Source organism: Adelges cooleyi, unplaced genomic scaffold (assembly GCF_023614345.1).
Source record: "Adelges cooleyi isolate 19-005CV unplaced genomic scaffold, UGA_ACOO_1.1 ACOO_flye_CR_arks_rails_tigmint_CR_PRNA_21, whole genome shotgun sequence".
In the NCBI taxonomy this organism is placed as follows: Eukaryota; Metazoa; Arthropoda; class Insecta; order Hemiptera; family Adelgidae; genus Adelges; species Adelges cooleyi.
Genome location: NW_026095871.1, coordinates 5,830,683 through 5,855,511, shown reverse-complemented (window position 1 = coordinate 5,855,511; position 24,829 = coordinate 5,830,683). Strand labels below are relative to the sequence as shown.

The window sequence follows — 24,829 nt, the reverse complement described above, 5'->3', positions numbered from 1 at the left end:
CTGTGGGCCGGTGTTCAACGGCCGCCGCCACAATAGACTCGGCGGCGTCAGGTGGCACCGGCGATATAGGAATTTAACACGGTGTAATCGATGGACGGCCGCCGGCAGACGCCAACGGTGGCGGCCACCGCGGCGGCGGTGAGGGCGAACAGCTGACTACGCACGCGCCGCCGGTGCCGCAGCCGCTCGTGTTCGGCGGCCGCCGCCGCAGTCAGTCGTCGACGCGCCGTGTATTGACGTGCGACCCGCCATAGAGCTGTTGTCGCCGGACGGCGTTTAGTTTTTTACCTTATTATTATCATTTTTTATCGTTATTCATTTTTTTGTTTTTAACGACGTTATAACTGCACACGATATTATAAATAAATTGATATTATACATACATTTTTTTTTTATTAATCGCTCGTGTTATTTTTACGGTTATTGTACGTCAGGGTGTTTTTTTTTTTGCCAATCTGTGATCGTGCCCCCAAAATATCTATTGATTCCGTTCGATATAGTAGTGCAAAATATATTATAATATTATTATTATTATTAGTGTTTTGTGTTTTTTTGATGTCAAGTGCTGCGGGTATGCGCGACCGGTCGCCGTTATGATGAGTTCGCCAAAGTCGTCCGACAGGAAACCGTCGACCACCGGAAGGAAACAGTCGTTTTCCCAACACAAGTCGTCCAACGAGGACGTTTACCGGCCGCAGGACGAATACGACACGCCGGTGAGTGGACCTGATTTTCAAAAAAAATAAAACCGTTTTTTTTTTTTTTTTTCAAAATTATTCCATAAAAATACACCCCTAGTCGAGTGTACGTATGTAGTACCACCTACCTACTACTGCGATCGACTCGAAACGACGATATTTCAATAATTATTTACTAGCCGGTTAGGAGGAGTCTTGGGTTTTGAAAAATATATATATATAATAAAATTAAACCAAAAAAAACAAACAAACCAAAGTCGGTCGATATGGGTCGCGCGTTGCAGCACTTGCGCCGTTAGTGTGTGTGTGTGACAAAAGGCACGTCGTCGCCTATAATTAGAAACGCTGATAACGCGCCGCCGGAAAGTTATCTGCTCTATGTGTACATACAATAATAATATTATTATGATAACTGATAACAGTAGGCAGCAGCAGTAGAGGCCGCCGCCCTGTGAAAGGCTCGGTCGTCGATCCGACTGTAGTTTTGTCGAAAATAAATCCATTACCAAGTACTCGAGTATAATTGTTCTTGGATAAACGGATAATATTATGGACGTTGTCACTTGTTATGTAAACGCCATTATATAATATATATGTTAATTATATCATCGCATGATAGCAGCGTTGAAGGACCTCTGCGTCGAGTTAAAATTGAAAATTGTCAATTATTTTGTTTAAAAAAAATATCACATTCGCCCCGTTCGTTTACAATTACTTTAGTTGACCCTATAATGTAAATACAGTACCTAGTATATTATTATATTGATTACCTACATTTATTATTTATCATGACCGGGTTACTGGAGAACCGAGTTCTAGGTAAATGGTAAAAATCAAACACAAGTTAATAGTTTTTCTTAAAAAAAAAATTCTACCGTAACCAGTAATTTTTTTTTCGGTAATCCACTAGTTCACTATGGCTTTTACATAAAAATATATTTTGGGGGGAGGTACCCGTGCCCCTGGTAACCTCGTCCCGCGGCTATGGCACTAATCGATAATGCAACGTATTGTGTAAATGCTTTTTAGATAATATAATATATGTAATCACGTTGAGATTATTTTTAAACATTTTCCTTTACGATATTTTGATTACTTTAATTAGTTTTAAAATGAATTACTTTATTTTCGTGTACGGTAGTCACTTTTCTTCTCATTCATTTATTGGCTGCTTCTTTATCTGTAGATATTATGTCTTTAGTATTGGTAGATAGTAATTAGTATTAGTACTCCTATAATACTTGTAAGAAAAGTATTACAAATATTCACGAGCCCTATTTCGGACGAAACTATTTTAAACTATGCAATATATTTTTTATAGATATGCAGGGTGTTCAGAATTCCATGTAACAAATATTCCGTGTCACCTTCTATTTTGAACACCCTATATACTCGAACCACTGTAACGGTCATAATATTAATCCACTATTTAATATAGCTCCAATTTCGAGTCTTAAGTATAATTTTACTACACCGACTGCATCTCCTAAAAATACTTTTAAACACTGACCAACAAATGTTAAGACTCTCTGTCAAATTTTTGAATACAATAAACCAAATGTAGAGGGTAAACCACCATTGGTAATCATCATTGATCTTTATGTACAAGATGTCCAATAGTGATATACCCACAAACCTGCGCTGGCTCTGTGGGAAAGGTATATGATATTGGTGATAATTAATTACACAAAAAGTACCTAGGGTAATAAGTATTGCCAATGGGTACCTACATAAAAGAAGAAAATAATATTCTCTACCGAATTTTCTGCATTAATCGCAGAATTTATAGAAAAATAAGATTTGAGATTGGACTTATTTTCTGTTATTGTCCATATCGTACTTTGGAAGGCCGTGGCTTGTCTCAAAATAAACTGTCCTTGTGTTTTTTTTTTTATTTTGCCCTTATGGTTTAAAACGAATGGAAACAATATTAATTATACAATAAATCTATTCGTGTGAACTGCGAATAATATGAAAAATAACAGACCTAATGATTCAAATTAAAAATATTGTGTGTGTACATATTTTAATAATATTATACTTCAAATGCCAAAATTAAAACATGGTAACACATAAATATATAATAATTAATTATGACATTGAATCCAATTCCATAATACAGGTTACTATGGTTTTTTTAGATGTTTTTGCTTTTTTTAAAGTATTAGAACACAAAAATCGTGGAACGAGTATCATTTATTTATTTATTAAAAATATACTTGAAATAAACGTAATTAATTTTCCGGCATTATAACAATTATTATTCTAAAAGTTAACCGTATTTTGCTATTTATATGTCTGTTGTAATATTTACATTTACATAGCAATTTATGTCAGCGCCAGTTTAATACATTTTGGCTACACTTTGTTGAGAGTACACTTATCTGATTAATGACATTTTCGCCACGTGTTATCTTCGTGTAATTCAGTTCAAATTTAGTACGACTAGTTTCTTAATGGCAAGAAAAAAAAATGTAATGAACGTTTTCTCACAAAACAAAAACAAAAAACGACTACTCTAGTATAAATATTATGTAAAATAGCTGTTTCGAACATTAGTCACTATTGTTATGCTTTTCTAACTCTGTTGTGTATAGTTTTTTACGACCTGCGATTTGTATGTCAATGCTTTGTACTTTGTAGGTCAGGAAATAATTTTAGACCACGTTTCATAATAATTATTGTTGCTGTTTTTAGATTTTTAGGTCTGTTATTGTCGCGAAAGCGATAATTTATTAGTTTCCAAGTTCGTTGAATAATAATGCGTTTGTATTCTTTCCCATTCGAAAATAGTGCTATGATATGCGTTTGTGTTTATTTTCCCTTGTTTACTATGACTTGGTGAAAAATCTTTCCTTCCCCATTTTCACCGTTATGTTAGGTTAGGTTAGGTTCATCATCCAAACTAGTGTTGCCAAAATGTCGTTGAATTGGAACGAATTGGTAATTTTTTTTAATTTTTGTAAATTTTAACATAAAACGATTCCCATGAATAATCGTTGGCTGACTAACCTTTTAAATTTAGTCAAAACAATATTATTGTGGAATCAACTCTGTCTTTTGATGTAGTAGTAGTAGTATAGTAATAGATTATAAAAGTCCCAGACTTGTTTTTAATTTACTGCCATGTTTGCCTATGGTTAATGTCAAAGATCATATTTAGCGACAGACAATTACATTATTTGATTGCCAGTCGTGTTGCTTCGCTCCTCTTGATAATTTTTTTTATGAGGTGAATTGTGTCTCATCGCCAAAATATTTTATTGCAATTCCATGCAAAATACTAGCCATTCGTTAGGTTGTGTGTATTTAGTATAAAACAGGCCCAGCAGAGATGGTGTCTGTGAGGGATTTATCATTTGGCGGTAAAATTTAATTAATCGGCTTCTCGGAATGGCTCATCTTTTATAGATAAAAAATTAAAAAATGTATGGAATGTTATTTTAACCGGCTATCTATTTCTACATGTTATTTTATCCGTGGACAATATTGTTGGTAAATAATTTTTTATGAATTGCTCGCAGTGCAACACATATCGACGGATTTTACATATACATTTTTTTTTATCTGTACGGTCTGTTGTTGTGGAACCGCAGTGCTAGTGTAAACTTATTATTAATAAAAAAAAAACAAATTATTGTTAAAACACATGCATAGGTAACTGTTGTTGTTGCTCAAGGTTGTTGTTTTTTTGATTGCATACAAAACATTGTTTTTTACCCCGTTAGTCTGTTTTTTTGTTTCTGTTTGGATTTAACGAAAATAAGGTGTTGTAAACAACATAAATAATTTGTTGTCATAACTGTTATTATTGTAGTTTTTTTTTTTTTTGCTAGCAAAGGGGCCACCAGTACGATAAACGGCTTAGGTTAAAAAGTGCACGTGTGTTTGCTTTGATGTGCTTGCAAATTAATTCTACGCTTGTAGCTGTTGTCATCATGACTCATCATCCAACTGGGTGCGTGTGCGTTATTGAATAGATTTATAACTAAACGGTAAAACAAATTTCAGTCCCAGCAAAACTGTAGACGATTCCGTCTGCGATTGTAACCAAAGTTGGAAATAGTGTAATTTGTTTTTTTTCTACCTACTAATAAATTAGGGAACGCCAAAGACACGGTGAAGATATTTTTCCAATGAGATTCTGAGTGCTTAGCATTTAAGCGCGCATATTTCAAATTTTGTTAAAAACCAGAATTTCAATTAGGTACATTAGAAAGAGGATGTTTTAAAATATATGTATATTAATTTTGGTCTTACACGTATATGCTTCCTTCAGAAAACGCAATAAAAATACTGTCGCCGTGTATTTAGATAAAAAAACTGTTTTGTCTTAAACTATTTTGTATTTAATAATTTCTACTCGTTTAAAACAGGTTTTTTAGCAAATCTTAAAAAAAAAAAAACAATTTTTATACATGTATTTTAAATTGATTTTTAACATTTTAAAAATTGTTTACTAAAACCTACTCTCGTGTCAAAATGGTTTACTTCTTTTTTATAAATTTAACCAGCTTACTTACATTATTTAAAATAATAAACTGTTCAAAATTGTTTATTTATTGTACCTACAAATTATAACTTATATTTAAATACATTTTTTAATTGATGATTTCAAATAACGGGTATGTTTTTAATAAATATTTATTTGATTTTATTGTTTAAAATTTTATTTAAACAGTTTAAGATTCGAAGATTTTTTTTGAGTTTTATATTAACTGTTATAGTTTTATATTATTTATTTAATTTGTTTAAACTTTTTACTATTACTCATACTGTTTTCATCCTGATTTTTAACATACAAATTTAAAACCGTTTAGTTTAGGTTAGGTAACACTGAGGAGATATGGGTACGTTCAATTATAAACCAATTGAACCTTTAACTCGTGCTAAATTTAACATAAAGCTTGTATTTTTAATAACTATTTGAATTTTTACTCTATTACACTATCCCGGTTTGATTTGTGGTTTTTATATAAATAAAGTGTTTTAACTGTATGACAACAAATTGAATATTATAAGGAGAAAAGTCACAATGTGTTGTATTGTTATATAGTATTTATGACGACCTCCACCACATGTCCAACCTAGGAATGTTAACACCGCACTGGGGTTGTTCGCCCCATTGGTGATCTAATACCCACGATAAAGGGTGCGTGGAATGGTATACTAATAATAAATTATGAAGGGTTGGCGGGAGGTCAATCTACAACACGACCCCTATAGCAATGACTCACCGTCATGGCACGCTTCCGAAACCGTACACAGAGGTATTCTGTGTTATAGTATATTTTTTTTCACTTTAAACGACATCCATATGATGTATTATAATGTCGGTTTGTCGGTGGTGACTTTAATATTGGGTTATTACACATCGTATACATTTCTTAGCAATATAATATGTATACAATATCCGAATTCCAACCGTTTAAATTTTTCTTAAAAACAATGCCGTCTCAGGTCTGAAAATTAGATTTAATGTAGATCCATAGTGGATCTATAACATGAGCTCCTTTCCCCTAAAAGGAGGGAAAACTTTTTCTCTTTTTCGAGGGTAGTCTAAGGACTTGGGGTGACAATAATAACACAAGACTTTGATGGTCGTATTAACAATGTTGTTAATTTAATAAAAACTTGAATTAATTAACGGTTTACTACGAATACTTTTATAAATAGAGAATGAAAGTGTCTTTGTGTTTGTCTTTTTTTTTAATTAGTTCTCAACCCTTCTTTGCCTAATTATGTCATATGATGATTCTAATAACACAAAGGTATTATTTTATTTTTACTCGATAATTTTACTTAGGTAATTAGTAGGAAATATCTAACTAATCTTGAGTTCATAAACATTTTTTTTTTTAATTAATGATTTCATCAAATACAAACGGTTTAATTGACTTTAATTACACATTACCTAATTCGTCGACAACTGGTTTGAACCAAATATATATTATATACATATGCGTCAAGTATCGTCACCGAAACGGCGTAGAAATATACTATTACAATACAATAAGGCAAAACCTAATATAGTAATATATATTATGTTTATTGTAATTTTTTCTATTATACATGCAAGTGGAAACCCGGCAACGAATAATATGATTCTTAATTACTGATTGTTTTTTTTTCAACCGCCCATTAAAACACGCTTGGCAGCTCATTAAAAAAAATTAAAATTTCAGACACTTGTCGCGCAACTGCAAAATTGTATACATTGTGTATCTGTAGACAAGACCACCGAATGACTAATATTATCATTGTTATTTGTTTTTTTTTTGCCAACTACAATCAATTTGTATTAATCCCACGGTTAGGTAGGTTGTTAGGTGGACGGTAGGTATTATTTTTTTACATTATATTAATATATAATATGTAGTTGCGAGGTCAAACGACACACCGATCGGTGGCTTTCATTAATAGCTATTATGACCGTTAAACAAATATATATTTTTAAACTTCTCTCAACGATAATAACACACATTTACAATATCGTCGTTGGGCATATTAAACTCCACTTTCAAGGTCGACTGCTTATAAAAACGCAATAGTTATTCATTTTCGATGGTTTCACATTTTCACCGCTGGATTTCTTCTAAAATCGCATCTTGAATTCCTGTCTAGCCATTGAATTTATTTATTTATTTTTTATAAATATATTTACATTAAACGGTAAAAAAAAAAAAAAAACATTAACTCGGTGTAAATCTCAATTTGTGGTAGTACCTACATTTTTGTTACTATTTACAGCAATGAACATTGGCAGACCTAGGATTTTCATTTGAATAATAACATACTCCATTTAAAGTGTTTAATTGACAAACATGCTAAATGCCCTTTGAAAACATTTGAAATCAGAAAACGTTGATAAGGTCTTGCTTGTTTTTAAATTTTATCCAAATGCTAAATATTGCACTGGACAGAAAATATAGATGAATTCGTGATTAATTACAAAATTTAAAGAGTAATTTTTTTTTACAAAGTTGTTTAATTAAAGTTTTTGCATCGGTTCGACATGTTTTTATTATACTTCATAATACCACTGTTATAGTATTCGACGACCGGTTTAATCTGAACGATCACCTTGGTCGAGGTGAACGTTTCAATCTAGATTCTGTAGTTGGATATTATTCACATTGTATATAATATTTAATGAAAATAATTATCAATATCTTGTTGCCGCAAAAAAGCTACCAGTATTTTTTTTTTCCTAAAGCGACCAGATTGTTTTTTTTTTTAAGATTTTTATATACAATTCATAACCTGTTATCTAAGACTATTGAGATTTTTTTTCTACATAAAACAGACTATTAAACGCAATAAAAACTGTCAACTATCCACAATAGCTGTTCGTTTAGCTATAATAAAATTTGGATGAATTTATTAGTTTTGTAAGTATTTTAACTATTGCCGCTATTTAGAAAACGTTTCGTTCATCGTTGGCCACATAATCAAATGAAAATATAATCACTTGAACTGGTTTGCTATATGAAAATGTAATAATTATAAACAGGAAATAAAAGACAACGGGAATTGTTATCAGCTCCTTTGTCGAACACCTAAGAATGTGACGTCAGCTGGACTAAGAAAAACCCGTCAATCATAATAGGTACAGATTATAAATTCATTTATGTTTTGAAAACAATAGTAAAAATTATTATATATGCAACAATAGTAAAATGCACAATTACAATTATTAGGCGACTGGGTGTGAGAACAGAACTATTTCTAAGATTTGATGAAGATAACGAATAAAATTGAATCGTGTATTTTAAATGTATAAAATAAGATTTCGAAATAGTAACTGTCTTCGTCATTTTTAAGTTTAGGACTTGAAAAAGCTAAACGGTTAAATTGGTATTTTAGGGACAGCTTACAGTCAATTATAACTATACCTACCTAATTTTATTTTTTATCGCTAAATTTTTAACAACGGTATTAAATTTTAAAAGTGATACGTTTTTGTAAATTTATACAAAAACAACAACTGTAGAGCAAGTACTATATATAAGTAATGAAAAATTCTGAAATCCGTTTGGTGTCGAGTTTTCAATGTCAGCTCTTTTACCCGACTGTCAAATGTGTTACCAAAAGTGAAAATAGTTGTACCTGCTATAGGAATATTCCTTAAATGTGCCTTCAGGTGTGGTTTCTTTTCCAAAAACAAACCACATATCTTTTTAAGGTAATTCGTTTAATGAGTTCCACGTTACTTCTTTGTACACTTCCTTGTTTATTTTTTACTGGTAAATTGTAATGATATCAAAAAAAAAAATTAGCTATGCTCCCTCCAACCCTAGATAGTATTTAAATAAAATATTGTTCGACGATATAATAAAACAAATCTTTGTAATGGAAGTTTTAAAATTATTTTTCTTTTCAACAACTTATATCTATTTTTTACCACACATTTCATTACAAAGAGAAAAGGTTACTGCAAAAATATCCAAATGGGTCGTACATTTAATTAAATTTTGCTATATAAAAATGTTCTATTGCCGATCCGCCCGACTTGCTTGGCTTTCATTAAAAATAATTGTTCACTATAGTTTAAGAATTTTTAAAAAAAAATCAAAAGGCCACTTATCTTTTTTAAAAAAAAGTTTTTATTTGTCGGATGGACCGAAGCAATGGAGTTTATTACTTTTTTTCACGTGGCTCATTAGATAGTGTTTAAGACTACTTGTTGGCGTTTCTCGATTTGTAATTTTACTTATTAGAAATAACTCTTGTTTTTGTTTTTGTACATAATATAACGGCATTGACGTTGTCGTGGGGTCTTTCTCATTAGCGTTAACTAAATGATTACACAATAATGTTATTGAGTTAAACCATAGTATTGTAATCCGACTGACGTTCGATAATAAAGAATCGAAGAACAATATTCGAATAGGATAATGTTAGTATATATTATTACTATGAGTAATGAAATTTAAAGAATTCCATATTATCATCATGATCGTTACAAAGCTATGGCCGACATTGAGATTAGGTACTATTATTACTTTAATAAGCATATAACTCATTAATGCGTGACAAACATATTTTAAACGCTTTTACAATGAATGATTTTACACTATGAGCTAAAAATAAAATAAAATAGTACCACAAATAACGATATTTAATCGCAATGAGAAATACTATGGTTGAAGTCGTGGGAAACAAACCGAAAAAAATTGTTAAAAAAAAATATGTTGATAACCGTCGAAATGTGGTACACCCCTTCACTGGAGTGATTCGACAATTCTCAAACTAATTTTATTCGAATATTGTTATTGTATTAGACGTATTATCATTTTTTAGAAACGTTTGATTTTTAAAACAATTAATTTTGGCGCGAAATCCACAGTGTGCGGTCTTTGGTTACCGAGGTACTTTTGATTACCGCTCTGGTTAAGTGGTAATTATACTTTATACTAGTATTATCCAAAACATATAATTAATTTTAATTATTACAATTATAATTTAACACATAAATGTTTTTTCCTCTGATGCGTTATTTCCAAGTCCGTTAATAAATTAATAACAATACAGGTTAGGATACCACAGTGGTAACATAATATCATATTCCTGTTTCGCTATTGGCTTATTACAAAACGAATGCGATAATCATTTTTATTGTTCAAATGATATATTTTTTATCTGTGAAAATTGTAAAAAATAATGATGCTTTTCACGACATCCGACACCAGCCACGGCCCACGGTCAGGTCTATATTATAAAATCAGTGGGTTATTTTTATTTTAACACACACACCACATGTGTTACACACATCGAGTAGCAATAAAATATTTAAAAAAATACCCTTCACCGCAAAAATGATACACTGAATAACGTAAAAAAATTTGCGGCGTAGTGCGTTTTTTAAATATTATATTACTTAATTATACCAAAATATTATTAGCCATCAATTAAAATGTACGGATATACTTAATTGTCTCTTATTCAATGATAAGCAACGACAATGGCGACCGTTTGATCGCCAATGTTTGACCGAGTTTAATCGCTTTATGTTTACAAGACGTTTTAATTTTTTACATTCGTCGAGACAAATGTTTAAATTTAAATAAATACAAAAAAAAACCCGCACCATTGTTCTAGAGCAGTAGATAAAAAAAACATTGCGTGCGAACGGTGTTATTATAATTTTAACGCGCTAAATCTCTCTACTTAAGCTCAGCCCAGTTGTTATTTTAATTACTTATGTTATTAAAACAGTAGTGAATGGTAAATATAATATTATTATCTCGTTCCGTCTGCAAAGATGGTATTCTTTATGGGGTTTTTTTTTTTGAGAAAAAAACCATTGTTTTCATGAGAAAAACATCCATAAGTACTTTGCATTGAACTATGTCTACTGCGCGTGCGTGCAAAGGTGAACTTTGTATAATGAAGCAAACACAGTGTGTTCAGTAATTATTCTAATGCCAACTAAATATACATTATATTGTACAAGTATTACAAGTGTTGTAAGTATATAGATATTTTTCTCAAATATTGCCCGTTTTTCATTATCGGTTAAACTATTACATTTCGTGTCTGAATTGGTCTTAGAATTTTTTAATTTTAATGACACATAAAAACAGTACTTGTAAATGGTCGAGGTTTTTTTTTTAAACTATAGATAAAAAAGTTTATTTTTAACAGTTAATAAAACCTAATAGCTATTGGAAATAAACCGAAAACACATACGGTGTGTGTAGTATTGTTTTTTTATATTTTTCAAAATTTCAAAACATTACCAAAAAAAGATTATGACGAATTAGCAGTTGGTGTTACACACTGTGTAAGTTACTTTTGTGTTGGTTGCACTCCATATATATATATATGCCCACCAAATTTTGACCTAGTCAGAAAACTAGATTTTTTTTTAGAAGAAAAATAACAATCGGTGGGGATAATATTGTACACTATGTAATTTTTGTTCATCAATGTATCTAAAAAATAAAAAATAAAAACAAATTTCCATAAATGGCCTCCAACTTGTGTACTCTATTCAGTGTGTGTTGTACTACAATAATAAAATATGTTAATTGCCTGCACTCAGTCGTCATAACGGTCGGAAGGCAGTACAAAAGCGTCGATTCGGTGTCAATATAATATATAATAATATTACAATAATAATATAGCGCTGGGTCAAAAGTACACACGGTCGGTTAGGCGTTTTTTTAATTTCTCCATCATTATTATCATTGAACGATCCCCGTCTCTTCCCGACGGCGCAGACAACCCGTCAATCGTCATACATTAATAGCTGTATACATTTAATTATAATAGCTGTTGTACAACTGATGTAGTATAATATACCTCTACATGTTACAATCATCCGAAACCGTTTAAAGGTTTTTTTTTTTAATAGCTGTTGCTGGTTCGAGCCGTACTGAGCGTTTTGACTTTATTCTTATCACATTCTTCGGCTGAAATTGTAAATACTGCGTACACCTGAATGTTAGATACTTTGGCTGAGATAAGGAAAGGTGGTTTTCTACACAGTTATGTACACTTTTAAGCCGAATTAGCCCGAAGCAGTCGGGTAAGAGTCACCTTGTAACTAACATTGTATAGTATATTATACAACAGGTTATACTATTATGATTTGCGCATGCTTGCTTAGAGCTCCTTCGCGTCTGTATTTAACCTTCGTTCCCTTTTTATATAGTTGTTATTATTTGTTTATTTTTTTTTATTTTTTTACAAAACGTATAAACGGAAAGAAGCGATCCGGTCAAGGTCGCGGTGTGATTTACTTTACGTCACACTCTAATTATTTATATATGTATAATATTATATAGTTTAAAAAAAATGCAAACAGCCCAAGTGTGTATTATGCCGATTTGGCAACCGTACTGTAATACCCATTATGAAAATTCGTTTTTTAATATGATTTTTTTTTTTAGCTCTGACGCGTAACCGAGAATGTATATTGTTTTTACAAAGATGTGTTTTTTTTTAATTTTTGTGACACGTCTAATTTTTAGCCAACGAACCAAGTCTATGTATATATTATATAATATCAGAAAACGTACCCCAAAAATTACTTTATCAGTAATAATATGTTTTTTCGACATAAACATGGTCGGTACAAAATCGAATAAATTATTTTAATCGTTTTTGTGACTGTAAATACAAAACAAAAGTTATCACATTCATCACATTGATCTATGCACTGTAGATAATGCAAAACACATCCGAGGTTCCTTTTGGATATCTTGTCCTCTATCTTTTTTTATTATAGGTCATCATTGTAAAGGGAAAAAAACAAATTTAAATCGCTGTCAAGGACGACGCTGTGATGGTTCGAAAAGTAAATATTACTACCAAAAAAAAAAAAAAAACAGTGCTGTTAATTACTAAACTAATAATTACACATCACAGTTTAGGCTTTGCATTAGGATGTTGCAAATGATATACTACACCTAACTTCTTAAAAAATTAAGAGGTATGACGTCCTCTTAAAATCGTTTGTTTTAAACTATTTCACATTGTTGGTAATGTATAGAAGAGGTACAAAAGAGGAATTTGCTTAATCTGGTACGATTCGTATTACACGCAATATACAATCGACCACTGGAAATTCGACTTCGGTTATTGTGTTGGTTATCACTTCCTGGTTTCTATAGTTTGTGGGCAACAAAAAAAAAATTGATAAAAAATTAGATTTCACCGAACACCGATTTTTTTATTGCCGCAATCAATTTTTTTTTTCGAAACTGTTTTGTGTAATATTACCACAGCACAGTACTAGATATATAAATTTATTACAATTGGGTAATATTATTATTAATTGAGTTGTCGTTCTCGTTACCCGGGTGTCTAGTATTTGATAAATAATTGGTCCTTGGATATCTTGACACGTGGATGGATATTATTATTATATTTATTTTATGTCGTCCGTCGAGTTTTATGGTGGTTTTTGTGCAAGTCGGGTTCGACCAGAACAATGTTTAAATTTCCAACAGAACAGAAGTGTCGTGTCGTGCGACCCGTTGAGCGGGTTTAGCGGTCGAGAAGTTTGACCAAGTGCTTTTAAAGTTTTAATATTGTATTGTTAAAAAAATGCATATTTTATCACAGCTGACAGTTGACCGGTTTGTATTTTATTTTTAGACTGTGGCTAAAAAAATTGTGTGTGTTTACCTTTAAATAAAACGTTACGACCGCGCGTGGTAATTGCCAACGATTATCGGTGACGGCTCGTTAAGTACAGGCGTAGGTAAGGTTTATTGTACACCTAGGTTGTTTATTTTGCATAATAATAATAAATAATAATAATATAATAGTATATGGAAATTAGAGTCGGTGGCGGCGCGTAGAAATGGAAACTCAACACTTTCTCTTCACCACGGTGGTTGACCACGGCTGCTGCTGCACCTGTGGCTCTGCTCGGTTGTATTTTAGCCATTTTTTTTTAGCGGTGTCATATTAATATAATAATATTATATACTGATAAAACGCTGTGACCGTGTTCACCGATACGCCTCTCGTCTTCACGCGCTTTTAAAGGTGCAAGGAACAAGACGATTTAATTTTAGACTTGTTTGGCGACACACCAAACCGAACCGCCGTCACTTGTGGAAGTCGACGATTGCTGTATCCGACAAATCCGTCGTCGCTATAAAACATCACAACACTGCTGCGAACCGCCGACCTATTTGTCACAACAACAAAACACTTTCACGTGACATAAATATAGCGTGATATAAAAAAACAAAAAATTGTTTTAACCGGGATATTGACAATTCTACGCACACCCCACCCTTCCATCTGAAGTTGTAGCCCGACCTATTCTAACCGACGTTGAGACGGGCTGTTAATAAGTATGATCCTCGTTACTGTACTAAGATTTTCAAACCTCATGAGAAATAGGCCTAACCCACAAACCCAGCAAACGTTTTTTGTCAATAAAATATAGCATTTGTCGGGTAAAAAAATTGTTCAATACATATTTTAATTGTTCAGCACATGTTTTTAATTTCAACGTTTATCTACAAATTGTGTCTAAAATTCATATATTTTACAAGACCTTTAAGTTACAAATGTTTAAAGACTTTAAATGATAAACGGTGGTATGCTTTTTATAGTGCTATTTAATATTTCATCGTTTGTGACGATTTTAAGGATAGTTGTCGTTGCAAATAGTCGTTAAAACAAGGGTATATGTAAACTTGCATAAAATATGACCACCCTTAGAAGTTTTTTTTTATAATAACCTAATGAAACAGGTGAATTATGCGGTTTAAGGGGTCGACCATACGTGGAAGGTTCATTAAACCTTTTATAGTTTAACGGGCTTTCGTGAAATCCATAGTGACCAAACTTCACGTTGCATTCCAACGAGGTATTTAAAATTTGTGTTACTCAACACCTGGCTTTACTAAAAAAAAAGGGTAATAATATTGTCCTAATTGCGAGTCGAGAATTGTTTGTTGTTGTTTGACCTGTTCTCGAATTGTTGTTTATTTAGTTTTTGTCAGCGTTCTCGTTTTAATCAAACACCACTAAAGGTTACCTTTTGAACTTTGGCATTTATCCTGTGTACCTACTCAGAGTTTACTGTCCTATATATATATATATATATATATACATATATATACTATTTTATTGTGATAAACAACTGTATTGTTAACAAAACTATCGATATTCCAACGTAGTAAAGTCTAAAGCAGAGATCAAACTACGTCGGTTGTAATCGTTTGACCTTTAGAAAAGATCATCAGAAATTAGTAGACAAAAAAAAAAAACGCTAAAAATAATTTAAAGATTGTCAGCCGTCGAACTTGATACTAGTTTTTTGATTTTTTTTTCAAACGACAAAAAATCTACAACCATCGACATTTTCTATATTATATATTATTATATTGCAATAAAATAAAAATAATAATTAATTATCCAACTACGTCTGGGTTTTTTTTTTTTAACGGTGCCAAAAAAACGTACAACGACTTGGGCTAGACTGCTATATTATACCAGAGCATAATAAATAATAATATATAATAATATTACTTCAGTTTGTGTAACATCAAGCGAATGCTCTGTCGGACCGACTTTGTGTATTGTTGTTTTATATACACTTGTTTATATATTTATTTTGTTTTTTTTTCTTCTGAAAGAAGGTAGTCTTGCTAGCAATTTTTTTTTCACGCTGTTTCGCACCTATGTGTGCACAAGCCATTATAAAGGCGATTGTTCAATGTGTACATAATACGTTACCGTCATCGTTATACCTGTGCGCAATACCTTATATAGCCGGATAGAAATAGAGAGTATAATATGATATTATAGTACTTATTATCACATAATATTATGCATTTCTTTTCCACTGTGTTTGTGCGTAACGCGGTCTAGATTATTTTAATACACAGTCGTAGCCCTTAAAAATCGTTTTTTTTTAAATGTATATATATAGGTACATGTATTATATTATATATAAACTGTCTAAAATTAAAATTAAATGTTTGTTTCCTTGCCCTTCCAATCGGTAGTAGCCTGTTCAAACCACAGAGTAACAATATAGCTTATATGCGGTTCTTAAAGCTGAGATATGACACTTCAAAATGACTCTCTTGAAATTGTTACTTTTATCTAGTTACAGCCCATTGAAACTGATAAAACCGATGGCTTAAAACTTGTTAAAAAAAAAAAGGTTATCACGAAATATTAAAAAAATTATTTTTAGTTAATCATAGGCAATTTGTTTTGCAAAATCTTAATTGAAAGGTTAAACTGTTAATGTGTAATTATTAGTTCAGTAATTAATACCGTTTTTCGGACTATCATAGCATCCTTGACAGCAATTTAAAAAACAAATTGTCATTTAAATAGCTAACTTATAAACAGCTGTTATAAAATCCAAAGATAACAACATTTCGGACACAACGGTCATATCCAAGTTTGAAAATTATAGTTGATTTAAAAATGTCATTTTAAATGTTAATTATTAGGTTTATCAACTTAAACAATGTGTCTCCAAAGAGTACCAAGTCATCTTTGGGTTTTTTTTTTATAAGTATTTTTGCTCTAAAATCATCACTGAACGAGTAAAACGCATTCTACTTATACCTAAGTTTTAACGCTATAAAATTGAATGAATAACGTCCTATATAGTAAAAATAGATAAATGCCATTCTATTAAATGTGTTTAGACTTTAAAAAACAATATAATTACAAAAATTGAATAACAGAGACAAATAACTAGTCGGTCGATAATTAAAAAAAACAAGAGAAAACTGCAGTGGAATGTTATCTAACACACTGTCGTTAAAATAATAGTACAGTATGTTATATATATATATATATATATATATATATATATACAAACGATCAAGTTAAAAATTCAATTACAAAATATCGATAAAATCTGTAATAACGTATACAGTGCACATTAAACTACTTTGTAACTTTACACAATAAATAATATATTATAATATAGTCGTGCGACAGTACAAGAAAAAAACAAGTAGAGTAGTAAGAGGAAGGAGACCTATTTCACCTTGAACATACTATTGTTTAATATATTATTATATATTTTTTACAAGAAAATTTTGAAAAAAATCGGCCATGTCGAAACGTCGACAATGTCTTAATTTGTATATTTAAATTTCTTAACATTTTTCACGTTAACGCCATAATGATCCGATTCATCGGTTGTCTTGAGAAAAATTTTAGTTGTTGTTCATTTTTTTTGTTAAGTTTGTATGTGTTTTTTTTCTAGTTTGATTATTTGTAGGTCTTCGAAGCTGTTCGTTCCAGTCGGTGTGCATGGAAAAATATATGTTTAAAAAGCCATTTTTTAAATCGGTATACATATATTTTGTTGATGATTAGTTTCAAAAAGTCTGACAATACGTTTTGAAACTTGTTGGAACTAACATTGCCCATATCAAATACTCCTTAGAAAGAAACCATTCGATTTCGTTGCTGTCTTTAACCGTTTCGTCACCGTCTCATAATCCGCCGGCAGTTGTGTGAAAATGATTAGTTCTACCCCCGTGTGCATTGTATAGTAATGATATTATAATGTGTAAAATAACGTTAGGTTAGTTGTTTTCGTCGAACACCAATAAGACGGTCACGCACCTGTTGCTGCCCCGGACATACCTGTAGTACCGAAGAAAAATTATAACAACACATTGACTTTGAAAATATTTTCTTCGCCCTATCAATTTGTGTATTGTCTTGTGTAGGTACAGTATTTTATTTAAAAATAAAATATGTAAACATATTATAAACATGTACATAATATGTATTATATTTATATTATTATTCTCAACAGTAATAATAATAGTAAAGATAGGTTATGGACACTGTTGGGACGCGCCTATATAAAGTACTATAGATGTGTTTGGTAATCGTTTAACCAACGACCTCCTGTCGGGTTATAATAAATTATTCGTGTGTGTCTTTTTCCGTGATTGTTGTGCAATTTTCTCACGCACACCCTAAGTACATATAGTACAATTATTATTATTATCGTTATTGTTATTGTTATTTAAGTACTCGCTACCGTTTGTCTTGGATGACCGCATGTTCAAGCCCCAAGGTCGTTCGTCGGTAAGAAAATCTATGTTGTATTTAATCAAGCCGGTTTAAAAAGAAAGACATTATTTTAACATTATAATATTTAATGGGAAAAGGTCGGTGGTAAAAATGCTGCCAAGTACCCCTTTGGCCCTTTTGCTGCTATAATTTTCTAGGACACGAGTCCTGTCACACGACAGAGATAAGATATGTTGCCGTTTCCTGGTTAGATTAGGGTTATCTAGAATTTTGTTAACAGGCTAATATTGATGTTTTTTTATGTTTGTAAAAGTATGGGGGAAAAAAATACAGTTAAACGTTAACAGCTACACACTAACCGAGTCGTTGGAATGATTGAGTCATTTAAACGGAGCCGACGTTAAGGCATATTTTATTAATTGTATTACATATTTTTTTCCCCATTAACTACAACGTCAATCACAGCAAAATAGTTAACACTCTGGAGGCTTGTTGGTTTTAAGAAATCAAATAACGATAATAATTCTCGTGTGCGAGACAGTCATTGTACAAAAATGAATGAACGATTAATAATTGTTTTTCGCCGAAAAAAATCATGTTAAAGGGTTTTTAAACGATTAGGTTTTTTCAATGTTAAGCAAATACAACTTGTAAGGTATTAAATGTATAATACTATACTAGAGTAATGTGCACCGGTGTGACAAAAAAAGATTATGCATTTCGGCAAAAAACTTTAACAATATTTACCAATTTTAACCTAACCAAACCTTTACCATTTAATATTTTTTGTTATTGAATAGTACAAAACAATTATTAAATCCTTTTTTTCTAAACAGAATAATCGACAGTTTTCATAGTTTTGATCATAAGTCTTTAATTTTTAACATGTCTTGTATAATAATTGTTAGTTTTTTTTTATTCAAAAGTAATAACATACTTATATTTTGACCTTTCTTGACTATATTACAAAGACAGGAAATAATGTTTGGTACACATGAAAATTAACTAAATTAATAAAAATTCATTAAATTTTTATTTTTATATGATAACTTTTTATGGTGTTTTATTAAACTAACCGTAGTTGCTTTTCAAGGATTTCTTACAATATATATATATATATATATATATATAATATAAATCGCAAGTTGTTTAAAAGTAGGTAAATGTAATTGTTTAGTATTACTTGATTTAAACAGCATATATATTTCAGAATAATACATTTATATAAACATATTATTATCTATTAGGGACGGGATTTTCAAAAACAAAATTTGCAACAAAAAAATGAAATATGTTATTATTTTTAAGTCTTAAAAAGAGATGTGTTCAAAACATTACTGAAAGAAAAAATTGATAAAATTTGAAAAGGTAATAACCAAATTTTTACAATAATTATCAAATAATGATAAGAATTGACTACTTAAAGTATTTTTTTTTTTTGTTATGAAAAATCAAACGCTATGTTTTTTTATTGGAAAGTAACCCTTTGAATTTAAGAATTTCTTTTCGATCAAATAATATCATAGTAATTTAAATATTTCTTACTCCTGACTATATACATAAGCAATGCTGCCCTTATCTGCGTGACGTCTCAGGAATTTGTGCTAAGAACTATTAGGAGATTTGGTAGCTGCGTTAAATATCTCGGAAACCAATAACGTGTGTTGTTACAAAACCGAAGGTAGTTCTGAATAATTCTCCATCGAACATAATCGCATCATAATAGCGCCTGTAGTAAAAAAAATACAAACCGTACTGGTTCCAAGTTAATTACACATGTAGTGTTGTAATTAATATATTAAGGACACGTCGGTACAGCAAACAACAAACGGCTGTTATTGATGAAGTTTCGAGACGAGGATAAAACTAATCTCGTTTTATTTTATTTTATTTTTTTTTTTTACCTAACATTTCGAAATTTAGAGTCCCCTTAGCTGTTCATCGACACGCGAGATTGATGTGTGTATAATGATATGACTCTGATTGATGTTTTGCTCATGCTACCGTGTGCTGTTGATTATCATAATGATTCCGTTGGTAAAAGTATTCTGGTTGAAATACTAATGATGGCCTATAGATAGTCATAATATTGAAAATATCATCGTAATAGGCACCTCCTTATATCGTCATGACGTTAAGACATGCCCGGTGTACTGTATTTGGGACACGTGTGCGTCGCATATAATTATCACACTCCAGACGAGACCACCATATAATAGTAACGTACGCTACTTGAATGATAATGATCATATTCTTTCACCGTTGTAACCGTTGCGAAAAGTAGAAAATGTGTTGTACGTAAGCAGGTTGACCCTTGAAAATATTATCCTCGACGAAGCTGCCGGGAAATTGACCAAACACATTCAATAGGTACCACCTGCAGAAAATTGGATACAGGTGAATCAAGGTGTAGATTGTCGGAGAGGCTAATCTCAGAGAGAAGATATCCCAGTGAAAAGAGATATAAATTCGTAAAAATACCTGGTGATGATCTGGCAATGTCCAGAGAGGAGCAAAAATTCTGTATTGAAGGTTATAAATATAAACACACAAATGTATGAATTTTGGGTAAGATTTAGAGTGTCAATTGTAGATATGATCAAAACTACTTTTGACCATCCCAATTTATATTATTTAAAATTAACTTAGGAGGCCTTTTGAGCCAGTATGCATTTTTTTTACTCGGTCCATCTCTGCCTAGGAACTAAGGTTTATGTACAGACTAGTTGTAGATAATGGCCAGTACAAGAGACTAAAATAAGCAACGATTGGCATTGGGCGGTGTCACTTAACTCCGGATGGAACTTGGTATCTTCTTTGGTTCGATTTTTTTAAAATTAAAACACAAATGAAACGATCTCTTTCAGGTATATTATATTATATACTTGTTTTATTACAAATCATGTACACCCATTTAAATAATAATTATCGGTTGCGCGTCCGAGTGAAAGTGGTTTCCGAACTTGTTAAAAAACGATTTTAATTGAACCATTATGTTCCCACGTCTGTTATACTCGGTTACAAAACATAGTTATCGCTTTGGACTTTTTGTACGACAGGAAACATTACGGCACCGGCTCGTTTATCCAAATAAGTAAATTCCACTCTCTTTATCTCTCGCGGTGGTCGTTGGACCGTGTCAATTTATTTCAACCGCAGGAAATACAATTTTATTCGGAAAGGATGCTTGAAATTCAAATAGAAATGTGTCACGCTGACCACCAGCTCTCTTCCCATTCGTTTATATTAGATTTCAACAGTTGTTTAAAATGTATTAGAGCATGAAGTCACACAACAGAGTGTTCTCGAGGGACGTTTTGTGTTATAATATAAAATCAAAGACAATTTCAATTATTCGTGTGGTCTTGCATTTTTATTTATCTATTGAGTTATAGTTAACTTTCTGTTGAATCAGCCAAACTACATCTATTTTTTGTTTTTTCACATTAATATTTTGCTACTTGGGTAGCGTATAACAACGTGACCACCTTGCCTGACACAAGAAAGTGTATAATTTAATATGGGTTATATTACTATATTAAGCGTACGGTGCAAGCACAGTTGGCAGCAGCCCCAGTATACGTTGACGATGATTGTGTGGGTATGCATTGCATTTGTCGATCCACGGTAATCTAATTAGAGCAGCTCGGACCCTCAAGTTAATCGGTCACACTATAATTGAATGGTGTACATCTGGTCGTCGTACCCATTGACCTCTTAAATATTATACCCTATATTTAGTCTCGGACTAATCCAAATCGCCTACTAAAACGGAGCTGTGTACCAATCCAGTGCATTTGAAAACAGTTAAATGGGACCATTTGATTATATGAAACGCGCATTAAACTTTATCAAGAGCTATACGTTGCACAATGTGCACACACGACCTAATGAAATATAAATTACAAATAATAAAAAAAAATACAAATTTGAACTGAACATAGAAGAATCAATCTTTGCCTCGAAGGAAACAGTCACAGGACAACACTTAAATAGGACATTTTCTAACTGGGAATATGTATATATATTTAAAGTCGAAATTCATAAATTCACTTATTTAAAAAAATATTATGCATGTTAAAAATACTATTTCCAATTTCCAACTCATTGATGATGCATAGAAAATTAACCACCGTTGTGTTCAAGTTGTACATCGGTGGATTAGTTGTTGGCAGCCAATTAGGGTTTCAAACTAAAGTGTTTGCTAGTGTGACTAATTTTTTTCACATTTTATTATCCGTTTATAAAATGTTCAAAGTCGTTGTTGTCATAAAGTAATATCATCGTCTCTTCTAAGATGGCGTTTGAGTTTAAAATTTAACTGCAACATAATATTAGCTACACTGTAAGACAAATTTAAACGTTTGCTGCTCGGATGACTATTAAAAAAAATATATTGAATAACACAAAATGAATAAATGGCGATGAGATAACATTCCAGTCGTTCGGTCCGTACGCACAACCTCAAGGCGTCCTTCGAACGACCGTCTCCCATCGCAGAAATAAAAATTAATACATCGGTTATGGCCTACCTATTAAATCTAATAATTTGGTCCAAAACTACAAAAACAACAGCAACCGTCCATTTATGTTATATTATCAATAATTATAATAATCGCCGAATAAAAGTAATATCTGTTGCATTACAATCTGAGTCAGAGTGGAATTGCCTAATAACCATAATTACACATTTTAATCTATATCTGTGTCATAGTGTTTTGTATATAACTTTATAAAATTATTGTGTTTCAGAATCAAATACTGGATCGTGTGAAATGCGACCACGTGACGGTTACAAAACCAGAAGAAGACAGACGAAGGAGAACGATAATTGTCGAAAAAAATAATGGCAGTTATGGTTTCATGCTCCAGGTAAAAAAAAACCACCCCATTGCTGTACCCTTTAACTAGTTAAAGTTTTACTCTTTCAGACAAAAAAAAAAAAAAATAATAATAACTATCAAAACCCTGACGTAATGAGTTTAACTCATTACTATAAGTACTTGGAAAATTGCATCTTGAAAATGTTAACAAATTAACCTAAAGATAGTCCAAAAAAACACTAAAATTCTGGCGTTAAAAAAATACCTATTATAATATTATAATACCTATTGTCGAGGAAATTTAACGACAACAGTAATAAAAAAATATAGAGAATGGAATTGAGATGGTTAGATTGATATTAGGCAAATTATATATTAAAAATCAAAATTAATAATAACTACCAAATCATTGCATATTTTGATAAATTGTTTATACGAATCAAATATAAAAAGCCGTTTTCACTGAAAAGTATTTAAAACGAAACAAAGTTAAAAGTGTAACATAACTATAACTATTATACTCGGTACTTAAATATTTTTATTGTTGTAGGTTAGGTTAGGCTTAACTTGTTTTTTAAAAATATTTTTAATTGATTTACAAGGTATACTTTGATACTCTGGGATTTTCTCGGATTGATAAATTATTATTAATACTATTTTAGAGTTATGGTATTCACTATAAAAAAGAACAGGAAATCGAAATGATCACCTATGTGGATCACGTTGACTACGACGGACCGGCGTACAGAGCCGGCATGAGAGAAGGTACATAATATGCACAGTTAGTTGTAGCAGGGATTGAAGTTGGTCATTTTTTATTTAAACTTTGTGATTAAAAAGCCTTAGGACGGTTAAAAAAAAAATCCAATCATGATAACGTTCAAAAACGATCAACGGGGCTAATTTAACCGTGGTTACTTCGTTGTAACTTGATCAAATGCGCCCTAAATTGCTTACTTACTCGACTATACTTCCATCTCTGTATAATAGCATACAGTTGTGTGCGTGTATAGAATAGGACTTGGCGTTATGCTTTTATTATGTTATGTTGGGTTTGATGTTGCGCACAGGAGACGTGATCCTGTCGATAAACGGCGTCGACATGGAAAAGGCTGACCACAAGACTCTGGTGGGTTTCATCAAAAGCTGTGATGCCAGGATGCGAATGGTTGTCCTGTTCGAAGACTGTGTCCGCAAGGTATATGCATGTTTAATCACAGTTGTGCATCCTAATTATAATAGAGCGTTGTGCGAACAATTCTCTAGACAACGCCAATTGTTGGCGCAATTAGAGGTGGGCTTCTCTGAAGTTCAAATCCTTCCAAAATCGTCCAGGCTCCAAAAGAATATGTCAGCAACCAATTGCTTTACACTCCAAACTACATAGGGTCTGCCACCCTAATCCTACACCTACATAGAGCTTCTACATCTCGTTCATATCACTCTCTATTCCGTCCATCCATCTTTCCTTAGGTTTTCTTCCTCTTTTTCCTTCTATATTCATAACAACTCTCACTGTCCTCGCTTATCTCTCTTCATAACATAACCGAACCATCTCAACCTATTCTCTCTTATTTTCCCCACAATTGATGCAACTCCTAGACATCCCCTTATGTATTCGTTTCTTTTTTTATCCACTCACGCATCTTGGCATTCTCATCTCCGCTACACTCATCCTCTATTCAGTTTTCTTGTCTACTGTCCAACATTCCGACCCATATAGCATTTCTGGCCTCACTACCATCTTAAATGCATCCTCCTGTCACACAAAGCTCCCCTCCACTTTATCCATCCTTCTGAGGGAGCTTTCAG

At 31.8% G+C, this 24,829-nt stretch overlaps 1 protein-coding gene across 2 annotated transcripts in view; it reads left to right on the top strand.

Annotated features, from left to right (window-relative positions):
• Window positions 1-203: 203 nt before the first annotated feature.
• The window catches only part of LOC126834897 (uncharacterized), a 31,457-nt gene continuing 6,831 nt past the window's right edge, over window positions 204-24,829 (top strand). Inside the window, exons 1-4 of one of the 2 annotated variants that reach the window (XM_050567109.1) lie at window positions 204-716; window positions 22,947-23,066; window positions 23,680-23,782; window positions 24,088-24,215. In XM_050567109.1, the coding sequence (XP_050423066.1) occupies window positions 594-716; window positions 22,947-23,066; window positions 23,680-23,782; window positions 24,088-24,215 (474 nt within the window). In that variant the 5' untranslated portion in view covers window positions 204-593. The remainder of the gene's footprint in view (window positions 717-22,946; window positions 23,067-23,679; window positions 23,783-24,087; window positions 24,216-24,829) is intronic. The other variant, XM_050567110.1, reaches the window with a different exon arrangement.